Raw genomic sequence first — 15,570 nt, forward strand, 5'->3', positions numbered from 1 at the left:
ATGTATGAATTGCCGCTAACAGCAGCTACTATATATATATTTATATACAGTACATGCCAAACGTTTGGACACACCTCATTTCAATGCGTTTTCTTTATTTTCATGACTATTTAAATTGCAGATTGTCACTGAAGGCATCAAAACTATGACACCTGTGAAGTCAAAACCCTTTCAGGTGACTACTTCTTGAAGCTCATCGAGAGAATGTCAAGAGTGTGCAAAACAGTATTCAGAGCAAAGGGTGGTTATTTTAAAGAAACTAGAATATAAAACATGTTTTCAGTTATTTCACCTTTTTTTTCTGTTAAGTACATAACTCCACATGTGTTCATGCATAGTTTTGATGCCTTCAGTGACAATCTACAATGTAAATAGTCATGAAAATAAAGAAAGCACATTGAATGAGAAGGTGTCTCCAAACTTTTGACCTGTACGGTTTATATGTATTTTTTTATTTATTGTTTTTTTCCCCAGTAAAAAGCAGCATTAGTTCAATATCTAAGTTAATACAGTGATTATCAAGTCAGGAAGCCATGCAGACTCGCCACAACAAAACATATGAAAATTTAAAAAAAAAAGGAAAAGCACACGCATATTGCAGTCTGGATCAAGTGATGGGGGAATAGGGAAGGAACAAGGTTAGTTCCAGGCTACCTAAAGAATGTGCGGACCAGTTAACTGGTGTGGTCCACACATTTTTAACCAGAGCCTCAGCCTGGAAAAAGTCTCCACACTCTGGAAGACCTCCTGTGTGGTAGCAATCCCTAAAACACCTCATCCCAAGGTGCCGGACCACTTCAGACCTGTTGCCCTGACCTTCTACTTCATGAAGACCATTGAGAGGATCATCCTCAGCCACCTTCGTGCGCAGACAGTCTCAGCAACGGACCACTTGCAGTTTATCTACCTGCTGCATCGGGCTCTCACCCACCTAAAAACCATGGGAAGTGCGGCGAGTCATGTTGACTCCTCCAGTGCTTTCACCGTCATCCAGCCAGCAATGCTGCGGGTGAAACTGGAAGAGGTAGGAGTGGACTATCACCTGGCTGCATGGATCATTAACTACCTCATCGACAGGCCACCGTACATGAGGCTGAGTGACTGTTCTAATATGCTAAGGCCCTAAGCATATAAAGAAGCCGGAGATTGGTTGTCGAAGAACGTCTCATACTCCAGCATCAGTCAGGTTGTTTCCTGATGCAGGAAATAATTAGAAGCAAAGGTGTCACCTGAGGCACATTGTGCTGTGATTTTAAAAAAAAAGTGTGACTTTTCAGACAAACAAGTGCTGCTTTCTGCTCCCCGGTGGGTTTTTTTTGTTTGTTTGTTGGGACCTATCTGAGAATGTAGCACCAGAAAAAAGTAAGAGCGCTGAAGGGAGAACATGATTTCATGTTTATTTGCAGCTACTACACAAAAACACAACAAAACGCTCATCTTCCTTACACTCTTCCTCCGCGCTGTTGGAGCAGCAGGAATCCATTAGCAAGCTAACGTAGACATCGTCATGCAGGAGGAAGCTGCATGAGGAGGGTGGGGTTGCTTGCTGCTGAATGATTGTATTTCCTTTTAAAAATAAAGTTGCTTTCATGGTCATCTGACTGGAGGCCATTTTATTCCTTCTCCTGTGGCTTGTTTAAAAAGTGACGAGTTGTTAAAAAGGTGAAAGTCCAATTCTTATCAGAGCATGAGCTAAAATGGCGGAAGAGCAACAAAAGCTAACGCAGGCTAAGCTAGCGAGCAGGAGTACATCAACTGCACTGTTTACAAACAAATGACTATGTCTTTCTCTTCTTGCTCCGCCTCTTTCTAGGGCACCGTGTCTTTCCTCCATGTTGGAAACACACGTTTACATCATCCTCCCCATCAAGAAAAATCAATGACAAGTTCAGTATGCAGTTCCGGGCCCCGGTCACCTGACCACCACAGGGTCCACGCTCCCCCTCGCACTTCTTCAGCCTGTAGCCGCTAAGACCCTAATAAACCCACTGAGGGACGTCCAGGATGAGTAAAATGGGGTGGAGCCACCACTGTGCATGTGCATGTGTTTGTGTGTGTGTTGGGGATCGCAGGCGGTGATCTGACACCCTGCCATCCAGGAGGCGCGTCCCACTCCTCGACAGTCGAGGGAGCGCGGGTGTGGAGTTTCAGCCAGGTCGGCTGAAGGAGGGGGGTTACAGCCTCTCCAGCATCCACCGCGTTGCACCGCTATGAATAGCGTGTTAATTGGAGCTGGTCTTCATCAAACTCGTGTTGAGGGCGTGGTCTCCAAGCGCTGAGCGCCGCCTTGCCTGCCCCTCAGTGAGGCGGGTTCATGGCGCCATGACCTCGCTGCTGCTTTTGCTGCTGGAGCAGCTGCTCCAGTGCCGACGGGCCGGGCTGCATCATGGAGCTGGACCAGATGGACTGCAGGGACAAGCAAATGTTAGCACAATGCCAGCACTCATTAGCCCTCCAAGACTACTTTATGGACCTTAAAGCTGTCCAGCAGCACTGTGGAGGATGACTCTTCCATTGGGGACTCCTGATTGGTCCAGCTGTTGGCGGGCGGTGCTTGGTGCCAGCCGCTGTCCGAAGTAGAGGAGGCCGGCAGGTAGTCCAGACCGAAGCCGCTTAATCCCCCTGAAAAACACACACGAATCAGTCAGTGCATGGAGGCGCAGTCTCCAACGCTGTGATCTATCTCATGGCCCCGCCCTCACCTGGCTTCTCAGCCTTCCAGCGGTCCACCGTGCGCCGCTCTCGGCTGTCTGGTGTGCCGATGGGCCCGAACGGCGTGGCCATGTGGTTGTGAGTGGGCGGGGAGCTTGGCAGGCTGCTGGGGTTGGAGGAATGAGGCGATTGACTGGCCGGCGTAGAGTGATCTGCCAATCACAGCAATAGCTTGTGTCACATTACCATGGTAACCCACAGGGTGAGAGCGTGTTGGCTCTGCAGGTGGGACGTACCTGAGCTGGCGTGGATGGAGGGGGACCAGGGTGTCCACTCAAAGAGCGAGTAGAGTGATGGCTCCTGGTGCATCATGGGAGTGTCAGACTTTGCGCTGGCTGCCAGGTTCTTCCCATAGGCCTGACTGAAGATGCTGTTCTGGTTGTACTCCTGAACAAGCACATTTGAGCAGAAATAGGTTTAGAAATTGCTGAGCTGTGAATCATGAGACCAAGTTGAGGCTTTGACTGCTCAGTGCAAACCGTCCTCTGGTGGTCACACACAAGAATGTCATGTTTTTTAATGAGCTCGCTGCCTTTGAGCTTTTCAAAGAAAAAGTAAGTCAGAGGGCGGGGCTAACCTGCAGGGGGAGGCCAGACATGGGTAGGAAGGAAGGCGAATGGCTGCCCACCTGCGGGCCGCTCTCCGTCCTGGTCTGGTTCGGTAGCTGCAGAGGAGGACATACGTCATCAAGTACAAGAGTGTCCACATAGGCATGGTGGGCGAGCAGCAGCTCAGGGTGAGGAGACAGGACTACATACAAAGATGTTTGGTCCAGGAAGTGTGCTAAGAGGGCTGGCCAAAGCCTGGAAGAAATCAGGTGGCTTAGAAAAGACGAGCTCCTCCTCTTCCTCAAAATCAGCTAGAGTTTTTAAGAGGTCAGGAGGGAGAAGAGGCAAGCTCTTGTTGTCCTGGCGAAAGAGGAAGCAGGAAGAGCAGGGAGAAGAAGAATAGAAGCAGAGGAAAGGAAACAAGATTCATGTACTGATGTGTCTGAGCAGAGCGTCTTGCCACACAAGATCTTTGTCTGGTTGATGGATAGAACCTCCAGGAGGAGGAGGAGAAGGTGAAGACAGAAAAGTACAGAGAAGAAACTCACCTCAAACACAGGTCCTCTGGGTGCGCCGGCATCCTGCCTTGGACCCACCATCTGAGGCCTCTTCATCCTGTCGGCCATGGAGGACGGGCCATCAACCATTCGGAAGGAGTCCCAATAGGACGGGAACTTCATCTTCTTGTCCATGTTGGCTGTATGAGACGCTAAGTGGTGCTCATACACTTTAACGGGGTCCTGAGGTGCCAAGTAGAACGCCTGCTGCTTTAGCGACATCGGCATGGCCGGAATTTTTGGGAGCGCCGCTTGACTTTGACTCCACATCTGCTGGTTCTGGATCTGCAGGAAAGGCTGAGACACACGCATTCAAAATCAGGAGGACTGTGGCGCCCAGTGTCATACCTGTGGGAATCCAACATGGGGGCACAACTGACCTGCTGCAGGCTCGAATGGTTGGGCGGACTTTTGCCCATCCCGACCTGCTGGACGGGCTTGGTGGGAGACTGTTGGCCCTGGAGGGGGCCCGGGGTCGCGGGGCCCTGGCCCGAGGAGCCCGGCCCCTGAGCCGGACCTGATGGCCTCTGTTGACTGTAAGGAATGTGGGATTGCTTCCCACTCTGGCCCTGCGAGCCCGTCTGCGTGTGCACAGCCGTCTGCAGGAAGGGTCCCGGGACGGACACCCCTGTGGGGAAAGTGAAGCCCGAATTCACTTGCAAGCCCGGAAACGCCACAGGGGAAGGGATGACGAAGGCAGACGGTGGGAAACCTAGAAAACACACCAGTGTTCAGAACCTGTGTGTGTGTGTGTGTGTGTGTGTGTCTTTCTGCGAGCCAATACCAGGTCGACTAGGCAGTGGTGGAAAGGCCCCAGGATGATGAATTGGGATAAACTGGGACGAGCAGGTGGCTTGACTTTGATTAGCAGCAGTCTTCTTGGCCTCAGAGACCGGAGTCTTCCTCAATTCTGTCTGAGCTTTCACCTGAAGAAAATAAAAAATAAAAATAATGAGAATCAGCAAATAAGAATGACAGGAAGAAGAATTATTCAAATCCAGTGTGTGAATGTAAAGTTTTCCTACCTGTTTTCCAGCATCTCCAACTGTCTCCTGACAAATTTTCTTCATGTCACACTTCCTCTTCCCGTCTCTTTTCAGCTCGCTTTTCCCAGAAATCCCATTGCCTTTGGCAACATCACGGCGCTCCTTTCCACCATCCTTCTGATGAGGGACGGCAGACGGCTCGTGGCTATGTTCTCGTGGTTTGATGTTTTCCTTGAAGGTGACGACGGGTCGGTCAGCGCCATCCAACCCTGAATTCTGAGCCTTTCCCCCCGAGAGCACAGACTTGAGACGGGCGTTCCCGCCCTCGCCGATGATCTGCTCGCCATTGGAGGCCTCCTGCAGCACACACGGCTCCTTCTCTGGAGGCTCCTCAATGGCCTGTTCGGGAATGTCGGTGATGAAGAGGAGGAGGCCGTCATCGCCAAGGCGATATTGTATCAATCTGCAGAAGGGGGAGCGGCTTAGTGGTCTTTCTGTCCAGTTGGACCAACACACCGAGGTGTCAAGGTTCTAGCAAAGCCTTACTCGGGTTGGTTGTCAGCAACCCATTTTCCCAAAGTGATGAGCCTCTGATGTCTGGTGCGGAGCAGCAGAACATCGCGGCCCGCTGGGAAGCCCTGGTGACCCATGGTGAAGTCCAGAGACCTGAAAGGAGGTCACATGTCACAATGGAAGCTGCTTCTTGCGGGCCGGTTAGGTTTCTTTACCTTAGAGCAGGTCGAAGCGCCAGGAAGCCTTGAAGCTCAAACTCTTCTGGCAGCGGCATCACTGAGGAGGAAGAATGAGATACCACACAAACTCATCAATCATCAAGCAGACACACATTCATATACAAGTATACTACATCAATAATTTAATACCATACATACAATCTCGCTGTAGGCAAATATGACAATAAAAACGTTAATCTTTAAATAAAATTATACCATATAAACAGACATGTACACTCTAATACACTACTAATTTACAAATACAATATACTAATACCATACAAATGTAATTTATACAAATACAATACACTAATTCTGTAGAAATAGAAATACACTAATATGATACAATAACGGTATATAAATACAAATAATTCTATAGAAATACAAATACACAAATCTATACAAATAATCTTATATGAATACAATACATGAATACACTAATACTAAACACATACTTGTGGTCAGTTGAGCAGTAACTATTATGTACTGTAGTCAGAACCACTCGCCCTGTGGGCTACTATTCTGCAACAATGCTAGTCCTGTAGACTATTATTGTAGAACCCTGGTAATCATGCAAGCTACTAGCCAAGAACTGCACTAGTCCTGCAGGCTGCTTTTCTAGTATAATGTCAGCAGGGTTCTCCCTACATGTAATTGACCGTGGCATACCGCCATGGCAAGATAAAAACCGCCACACCTTCACATACGTTTTTTGTTTTTTTTTACATGAAAACATTGTTTTTTACATGAAAACAAATTTAAGTAATATATTGTATTAATTGATATACTGTGTAAAGTATATTATTTATGTACTATTGGCCATAATAATTTTGAAAAATATCTTAAATATCATAAAAATGTTACTCAATGCTTTATTTTGAAAAAAAATAAAAATAAAAACCTGCACCTATTCGCGCCCTTTAACGGAGTTGACATTTGACAAAAGTAGGAGACAATGTTGAAGAGGAAGGTATTTCAAGTCAATTAATGCATTTTTTATTTAAGCCTGTGTAAACTACCCTCTTATTTCTTTTGACATTACTACAGACGATAACTAACTTTATGTTGTGTGCGTCTTCGAATCTCCATTTGGACGTCTCTTTGTGTGTGTGCATGTTCCTCCTTGCGTGTGGTGTTTTCTCCGGATACTCCAGTTTCCTTCCATATTCCAAAAATATGCATGTTAGAGGTTCATTGGCGACTGTAAATTGTCCATAGATAATAATGTGAGTGGGCATGATTGTCTGTCTATATGTGCCCTGTGATTGACCATGCTAATTTGGGTTAGCTGATCTGATTCTGATTCTGAATGAGCTAGTTTATTGTACGTTAGCATTAAGCTAGCGGCATTAGAGCTCAACCTTCATCCTGAATAATTGTATTGCTTTTTTCCAGTTTATACCAAAATATATGATTGGAGGAGGCCGTCATCGCCAAGGCGACGTATCAATGTTAATAGGCTGATTTATACATGTCTGTGCACGTCACGTGTATATATAATGTACTTTCCTTAATGTGCTTAGTTGTACAGTGACTTCATTGTGGAGAATATCAACAAAACACTAAGTTATTTTTTTGATATTCGACAAACTAAATTCCAACATTCAGGGAGGGCAGGACATAATGTAGCCTGTGTTACCTTTTACAATAAGCAGCAACAATTGAAATTGCATTGAACAAAGAGAACACAGTACCAAGTCAAATTCCTGGTCCTTTGCCAATAAAGCTGACTGTGATAGTATAAGAAAAAAAATGTTAATAATAATTAGTAGCAAATATTTGTATTTATATATAATTAAATATATAAATATAATAATATAAACATTTGTTTAGCCTTTTTAAAGAAAATATATGCATCAATGCAAAATGAAAATGATCATGACGTCATATATGATGATGTCATATTGACCATGCCCCCACTGCCAGATTCTGTATAAAGTGACCTTTTAGGGGAAACCCTGCATCAGTCATGTTGCCTATTCTGGAACTGCACTAGCCCTGTGGGCTATTGTTCCAGAACCATGATAGTCCTGTAGGCTACTATTCAAGATCCACGCTAGTCCTGTAGGCTACTATTCCAGATCTCCGCCTGTAGGCTGACTTTCTAGAATCAGTCATTTTGGTTGCTATACTAGAACCACATTAGCAATGTTAGCTACTATTCTAGAACTGCACTAGCCCTGTGGGATACTATTCTACAACCACACTAGCCTTGTGGGCTACTATTTTGTACCATGCTACCCATTAGGGCTACTATACTTTACCCACACAAGTCCTGTAGGCTACTATTCTTGTACCACATTAGCCAACTATTCTACAACTCCACTAGCACTGTAAGATACTATTTTAGAACCGCACTAGGCCTGTGGAAAACTTTCTAGAACCACGCTAGTCCTGTAGGCTAGTATTATAGAACCACACTAGTCCTGTACCTGAGGAGCTGGACACATGGTGGTCTTTGGGCTGGAAGCTGTTGAGGATGGAAACCAGCCATGGCCACACACTGAAGGACAGGAGACGAGATGTAAGAACAAGTCCTCGCAAGGACAGACCGCGCAAGCGCCAACTTACTGCTGCCTCTGGTCCACTGCTGCCTCGCCGAACACGCCGGGTCTTAGCCTGAGCCAGTCCAAAGAAACTTTGATGGCCGGCAGAGGACACTCACCAGCCACCTCCTCATCATGGTTCTTGTTGTGCAGAACCCAGCTGCACATGACCCCCAGGAAGGACACTGAGAAGACAGGAAGTCTAGGTGAAAGTCCTCGTACAAGACGAGTGTGCTTCTTACTGAATAGGCCGAGCAGCTGGAACCAGCTGGCCTGCTGCTCTGCGCCGTCGGCTGCCAGCTCTCTAAGGTGGTGCAGCTCAAACAGGTTGATGACGGTGATGTGGACCAGCTGCTGAGAGTTGAAGGCCTTCTGGAGGATCAGCCTCTGCACACACACGCACACACACAAGTTTCAATCCCAGCGTGCACCAGACAGCATGCACGTGTTGGGAATATATCAAATACCTGGAAGTGCTCTTCCAGGCGCTCCCTTAGAGTGTCCAGCTGGTCCACACCCTTGGCCAGGTACACATAGCCGTGGAACTTGACAAAAGCCTTGATGAAGTCCGACACGCTCCACTTGCTTCTCACATCCTCGCGGCTGCATAAAAATGGCGGGGTTGATACAAAAGGGATGCCATTCGATCAGCCAATCGGGTGTCCGATATGGCCATTACCTTTCCAGAGCCTTGGACAGCGCCTTCTGCAGGTTGGTTGATGCTGCTGGGAACGGAAACTTGACTGCGATGCTGCGGCAGTAGTAGAAGATGGTGGTCAGGTGGTCTCCTTTGGAGGACGCCAGGATGGCCAACTGGTTGTATGGTTGACCTGAAACACGCAACAAGTTCAGACCGATGAGGGACACATCAACGCAAACATGGCATCAAGGCGAGTCGGGACTCACCATTGGACGGGACCAGCTGAGCGGCATGCCGGTAGTATGACTCTGCCTGGCTGGTCTGGTTGCGGTAGCGTGCTGACAGGCAAAAAAGAATAGAGAACATCAGATGTCTTAATCACGGTGACTAGGCTTATTCCTTTTCCTCACCGATGTCGCCCAGGTGCACCAGGCAATGCTGGCAGATGTACAAGCATGAGCTCGGCTGCGGCGTGACAATGGCGCTGCTGTTATTTTGTCTGTTGCTGATAATGCCGAGTTGGGACGACTTGACACGACACGGCAGTTCCACGTTGAAGACGGTGCAAAGCTCCTGTAACAGCTGCGCACATCACGGCGTCACATGGCAGGGTGAGGTCAGGTGATGTCAAAGAGGAAATTACCTGAGTGTAAAAGCCGCTGGCCGCCTCCAAGAACAACGAGAGATTGGCCTGCACCTCGCTGCGGTTTGGATTGGCTCGGTTTTTGGCCTGGCTCTGCAAGGTGGTGATCTGGTTCTTGAAGGCATGGTTCCACCTGGATGTGGACGCAAAAAAGACGATCTGCTCAGGTTTTCTGCGCAGCAGCCCAATTTTGTCACAATTCAAGAGGAGGCGCGGCCACTTACAGGTCCTGCTCCACCTTCTTGTCCAAGGCATACTCCAGGTCTGTGACCAGCATCTTCTGGTACAGGTCCTGAAGAGCCTGGCGAGACGTCCACGCCTCGGCTACTCCCAGCTTGGAGTCTGCACAACACGCTGACAGTTCAAATGTGCTCAAATTATGTTCAGTGTGAGGAATTGCTTGGTTGCAACCATGTGACAGGAGGAACTTCTGGTTTTATCATGGAAGGCAAACATTCAATAGCTCCTGTGGGAAGTCCTCAAATGCTTATTTTGAAAATGTAATTTTGTCTATCGATTATATGCTATCTGTTGTTGTGTTCCCTAATTTGAGTGTACACAAATGAAGGTGTGTGTTGCTGAGCCCGACCTGGACATAATCTGGACTGGACCTGGTTTTAAGAACCCTTTAAACAATCTAATTTTATTGACAACCTGGTCTGGTGAAGAAAATGTCCTTTATTTACAAAATAAATAAAAAACATTTTCTTGAACAAAAAAGAAATTAAAATGAAATAAAAACAGTTACATAGAAACTAGTAGTTAATGGAAAAGAGTAACATAAACTGTTAAAGGTTAGTACTATTGGTGGACCAGCAGCACACACAATCATGTGTGCTTCACTGACTGTATAAACTCTTTAGAATACTTTTTTTAAATTATTTTTTTTTAGAACATTTAAAAGATTAAAAATCACTAAATGGGAAGTGGACACTCCCTTCTATACTCACAAGGAGTATACATATAGGATATGATAGATCTATTAATGTAGTTTGTTAATGCTTTTAATCAAGGCTAAACTTTGCAGCATACAACAATACGCACATCCATTAAATGTGGATTGTGGAAGGTTCCTGAAGAAAACTGCTCATTTGTAAGTATACGGAGGATAAGAAAAGTAGAAGTAAAAATAAAATCAATAATTAAATCAAAACAGACTTTTAAGGTCATGCAGACATTGACAAAGTGGTCACTACAAACTCATTTCCACGAAAACAAGACTGGCAAATTCTACACGGACGCAACTTTTCTGTGTTTTTTGGTTGTTTAAACAACCTTTCTCCCATAATGATGGACAATCTTAGCAACTCTATAGTAACTTTTACCAAAATCCCTACAGGAACCATTTCCACAGGCGATATATTCAATACTTTTCAGTGCTTCCCCTAAGTTGACAGGTTTACTTGTATAACAGAGAGCAATAGAAAGACAAAATAAACTACAAAGTCAAAACTAAAGACATTTCATTTGATAACTGCGATTGCACCTGTGCACACGATACAGAGATGATAATAAATTATTAACTATAGCATGTAGAGACAAAAATAAAGTAAAAAATATAAATATATTATAACTGAATTTAGTTCAATAAAATGACAAATGTATATGGCTTGAAAGTGTGATGTAGGAAATTCAATATATTGTGGCTTATTATTGGGCATCAGAACAGCTTATCTACACGGCTTAACGCAAGACTTGTACTCAAGTTTTGTTCTTTTTTCCTTAACAAGTTCAAAACATGGCGCAAATGTGCTACATCAATTACTGCCTCAATTGTGGTCATGATCATTTCCAGCTTGATAGCAAAGCCAAGGAATTTGAGAGACGATCAAACATAATTTTTAACGCCATCATCTGGTACATGTTGCTGAGCCCGACCTGGACATAATGTTGATTATGGCATTTTCCGACAGGTAAGTTTGATCTACAGCATGTTTTATTCTGTTTCACATGTAGCAGCACCAGCTCTTAGCTTTAACCAAGCTAGCTGCAGGCTACAAACAACATACAGTATTTTGGAAAAAAAAGCATTATGTCTGTTCACTTTTAGTTTTGGGTAAGCACAAAAATGAATGAATATTACTTTCGGAGCAGTAGCACAGTGACCAATGTATTTCAAAGGAATAATGGGTTTACTTTTTTCCAGGTAACCCTGCTTATGAAATAAGGCTGGGCTCATTCGCTCCATCTCAAACACATAAGAGATGAAAAACGTAGATTACGCAAATTTGGAACGGAGGACAATAAGACGAAACAGACTTTGCATTCTGAATTTCTTTACCAGTAAAAAAACTGACTCCGTTTACAAGCTATCGACAAGTTTGGCTTTGACAATGCAGCATTGATTTTTTTTGTACGATCCAGTTTGTTGCTCCCTCTCACATTATCATGGTTCAGTATAGCCATGTAAACAAAAGCTTTGGCCTGCAAAAATGCACTGTGAAATCACGAGCACTTTCGAGCCCTACATGTTCCAACAGAACAGCAGTAGTGTTTAATTCCAACATGGTAATAGCATGCTTGCACGCACATTTTTATAGCTGTCCACCAACAACCCCACTTCCTCCTTAATCCACCAATCACACGCCAACGTAACAATATCCTGACATAGGCTAACACAGATAGACAGACAACATTCACACTCATTCATTCACTAGGGCAAATTTAGTGTTGCCAATCAGCCTATCCCCAGGTACATGTCTTTGGAGGTGGGAGGAAGCCGGAGGGAACCCACGCAGTCACAGGGAGAACATGCAAACTCCACATGTGATGAGGTGGCAACTTGTCCAGGGTGTACTGCGCCTTCCGCCTGTGTGCAGCTGGGATAGGCTTCAGCACCCCTCGCGACCCCGTAAGGAACAAGCGGTAGAAAACGGATGGATGGACTTATGGTGTGGCGCTACATCCAAACAAAATAAAATTGACCTTGTTGTGGTGCTAAGAAAACACTGCTGATTTTCTTTTCATATATGGCTTACCTAAGTTTTTGTGATTAAATGAATTTTGTCAAGTGTGTTAAAGACATTTATATGACCAACAAGTGAAAGAATAACAAATTCCTTGGTGAAAGCCCAAAGCTGGTTCATGTTGGCCTGATTTCCTCACCATCATTCTGGTCTTCAACTCTTGCCACAAGTTCCACATTGGATTTACTTGGCCATTCTAGAACATTGACATAATTGTTCTTCAACTATTTCTTCTCTATCTTGGCAATATGTTTCCCATCATTGTCCTGTTGGTACTTCCAGTCGTGGCCAAGGTTGACGTAGTCCCTTAGCCACTGGAACACAAGCACCCCTATTGCACACTGTTTCCACCACCATACTAGTGTGTTCTTCAGCTTGTATGCTTCTCCTCTCATTCACCAGATGTTCTCAGCATCCTTATTGCCAAATGACTCCGCTGCTAAGGAAGAACCAGCTAAAGGCTTGCCTGGCTTTTGCTAGGGGTCATCTGAAACAAGAACCCAGCTTTTAGTCAACTATCCCTGTGGTCTGATGAGACAAAGCTAAAATTGTTTGGCTTTATGAATGCTGAGTACCTCTAGAGAAAGAAATAAGAAGCATAAAAGTTGAAGAACCCTTTGCCCACTGTTAAGTATGGTGGTTGAAACATCATGGTACGGTGATGCTTATTTTCCAGGGGCTAAGGGTACAACGTCAAAGGTCCAAGAAATCAAGAGAAAGTTTAAGACTTTAACCAAAGAAGAGTGAGCCACCATCACACAGGAGACATGCAAGAACCTTGCAGACACATACGAGAATGGTCTAGAAGCAGTCATAAAAAACAAAAGCTATGCAGCTGACTAATAAGTAAATTCATTGGACTAAGTAAACCAAATGTATGAATATTTTAACATGGATTTTTTCAATGAAAAAATTAGTGAAATAAACGTTTTTTTGATTTGTGTATTGTTTTTATTCTTTCACTTCTTGTTTAAAAACAAACTTGACCAAATGCATTCATTTAATCACAAAAAACTAAGAAGAGTATGAATCACTTTGAGGACAAATGTATAAGCAGTTAAAGTTTATATGGATTAAATAGTTTAAAGTGTGTAGTAAGGAAGAAAACTCACCGGTTATGTCAGCCTTCATGGCCTCTGCCTGTCTGCTCACAACACAAGAGAGCAACTGGTTAAACAACAATCCCAAACTGAGGCATTACATGCTTGTGATTGACGTCCACCGGGTGACGTCACCGACCACAACGTCATTTAAGCGCTGTTGTGACACAAAAGTCCCTGGAAGCAACACATTACGTCAACAACGCTCAAAACCATATTGACCTCCTAGATAAAATCAGCGGTTCAACACAGTCCCAACACACATGATTACGGACATTATAGTTCGAACACACATGATTAATGAGGGTCGTGTAAATCAAATCATGACAACCTTGACTTGTCTTGTATGCACCAGAACGCTAATGTTAGCAGGCTAATGCTAAGTAGCCTGCGTTGCTGGGGAACGCACATGTTAAAGTATAAGCAAATACAGGCGATTGTTACAATTAAGACAAAACGGAAGCATTGTCACGTGTGACTAATAGCTGTGTAGGCTGATGACAGGCGGCGGCATCAATGGTTTGTTGATGTATGGCGCTAGCTAGTAGCTGCTAGCTTTAGCTTCAGCACGCCAGCAAAACACTAAAACGCGTTAAAATTTGACTTAATGTGTTCTGTCGTAGTGCATAGCTACACGGCACAAAAGATGGGCCAACCTACCGTAAGTACTGGGAACAGAGGCTCATCCTGTCAGCTCGCCTGCTTTCAGGCTACGACGAGCTCAGACGCTAACTCCGCCGCCGCAGCCATATTGTTCCTGTCTGACTACACACGGGAGGGGGCGGGGGAAGCGGGAGGGGGTTCGGCACATTTCGGAAGCTTTCGGTTCGAATACGAAGGAACGCCGAGAACAAACGCAAAACACTTGTCATAATAACGTTGTTGATGAGCAGTAAGTCACACGAGTAACGAGTAACGTTTCTCACTGTTTTGACGTCAAAATGCTCATCTTTTGTTGGTGTGACTGTTACGTCATCATGCTGACAGGCGCTCTCGACCAGGCTTGAAAATGTTCTAGGAAAACGTAGTGAACATTAAGTTCAAATAAGGTTCTAATGCAGTGGTTCTTAACCTTGTTGGAGGTACCGAACCCCACCAGTTTTATATGCACATTCACCGAACCCTTCTTTAGTGAAAAAAAAAAAAAAAAAATTCAATTTCAAGAAAAAGTCATATGTTTTTTTACTGGTGCACAAAATGAACCGTGCATGAACATCACCTTGTTCAAAGAACAAAACCAACACAGTGCATGGACTCACAACAAATTACACACCTTACACTCATTACCATGAATTGATTAACGTGGACCCCGATTTAAACAAGTTGAAAAACTTATTCGGGTGTTACCATTTAGTGGTCAATTGTACGGAATATGTACTGTACTGTGTACACTGTACTGTTTCATATAATGTATTCACTTCCTTCGCAATCTGCTAATAAACGTTTCAATCGATCAATCAAACAACCTGCAAATCAGATGGAAAATTAGAGGGAACATTGTTTGGGGGTATCCATAATATGCCGATAGGGAGAGGTTTCTATTTACACGATAAGTCGAAAGTGTCTTGAACTCTGTGGTGGAGGCTCCGCCGAACCCCTGAGGCCGACTCACCGAACCCCTAGGGCAGTGGTTCTCAACCTTTTTTCAGTGATGTACCCCCTGTGAACATTTTTTTAATTCAAGTATCTCCTAATCAGAGCAAAGCATTTTTGGTTGAAAAAAGAGAGATAAAAAAGTAAAATACAGCACTATGTCATCAGTTTCTGATTTATTCAATTGTATAACAGTGCAAAATATTGCTCATTTGTTGTGGTCTTTCTTGAACTATTTGGAAAAAAAGATATACAAATAATTAAAAACTTGTTGAAAAATAAACAAGTGATTCAAATATAAATAAAGATTTCTACACATAGAAGTAATCATCAACTTAAAGTGCCCTCTTTGGGGATTGTAATAGAGATCCATCTGGATTCATGAACTTAATTCTAAACATTTCTTCACAAAAAAAGGAATCTTTAACATCAATATTTATGGAACATGTCCACAACAAATCTAGCTGTCAACACTGAATATTGCATTGTTGCATTTCTTTTCACAGTTCTTTTTGACAGACATTAAAAAAAAATCTCACGTACCCTAT

At 44.3% G+C, this 15,570-nt stretch overlaps 1 protein-coding gene across 3 annotated transcripts; it reads right to left on the reverse strand.

The window, feature by feature from the left end:
• Positions 1-1,372: 1,372 nt before the first annotated feature.
• Positions 1,373-14,214, reverse strand: smg7 (SMG7 nonsense mediated mRNA decay factor). 3 transcript variants are annotated; one of them, XM_062022947.1, is made up of 23 exons: positions 14,090-14,214; positions 13,442-13,473; positions 9,588-9,705; positions 9,364-9,496; positions 9,131-9,302; positions 8,987-9,058; positions 8,760-8,910; positions 8,548-8,683; positions 8,323-8,467; positions 8,106-8,265; positions 7,967-8,037; positions 5,532-5,592; positions 5,350-5,469; positions 4,843-5,266; positions 4,602-4,743; positions 4,198-4,529; positions 3,809-4,114; positions 3,471-3,620; positions 3,290-3,376; positions 2,949-3,099; positions 2,703-2,864; positions 2,474-2,622; positions 1,373-2,406 (listed from the first exon to the last, which is right to left on the reverse strand). In XM_062022947.1, the coding sequence occupies exons 1-23, from the start codon at positions 14,113-14,115 to the stop codon at positions 2,299-2,301; spliced, it is 3,408 nt and encodes a 1,135-aa protein (XP_061878931.1). In that variant the 5' UTR covers positions 14,116-14,214; the 3' UTR covers positions 1,373-2,298. The 3 variants fall into 3 exon arrangements, with proteins under 3 accessions (XP_061878931.1, XP_061878930.1, XP_061878932.1); XM_062022946.1 differs by having other exon boundaries at positions 9,588-9,717; positions 14,090-14,204; XM_062022948.1 differs by lacking the exon at positions 3,471-3,620 and having other exon boundaries at positions 9,588-9,717; positions 14,090-14,203.
• Between the last annotated feature and the right edge of the window lie 1,356 nt (positions 14,215-15,570).

Source organism: Entelurus aequoreus, linkage group LG16 (genome assembly GCF_033978785.1).
Source record: "Entelurus aequoreus isolate RoL-2023_Sb linkage group LG16, RoL_Eaeq_v1.1, whole genome shotgun sequence".
Classification (NCBI taxonomy): Eukaryota; Metazoa; Chordata; class Actinopteri; order Syngnathiformes; family Syngnathidae; genus Entelurus; species Entelurus aequoreus.

Excerpts from the sequence above, each read along its gene's own strand:
- smg7 (XM_062022946.1), bottom strand. The coding sequence starts at position 14,115 with ATGAGCCTCTGTTCCCAGTACTTACG. Across the intron at positions 4,115-4,197 it reads ACCATTCGAGCCTGCAGCAG|CCTTTCCTGCAGATCCAGAA; the intron begins GTCAGTTGTGCC and ends CGTGTGTCTCAG. Across the intron at positions 2,865-2,948 it reads CTCCATCCACGCCAGCTCAG|ATCACTCTACGCCGGCCAGT; the intron begins GTACGTCCCACC and ends TGTGATTGGCAG.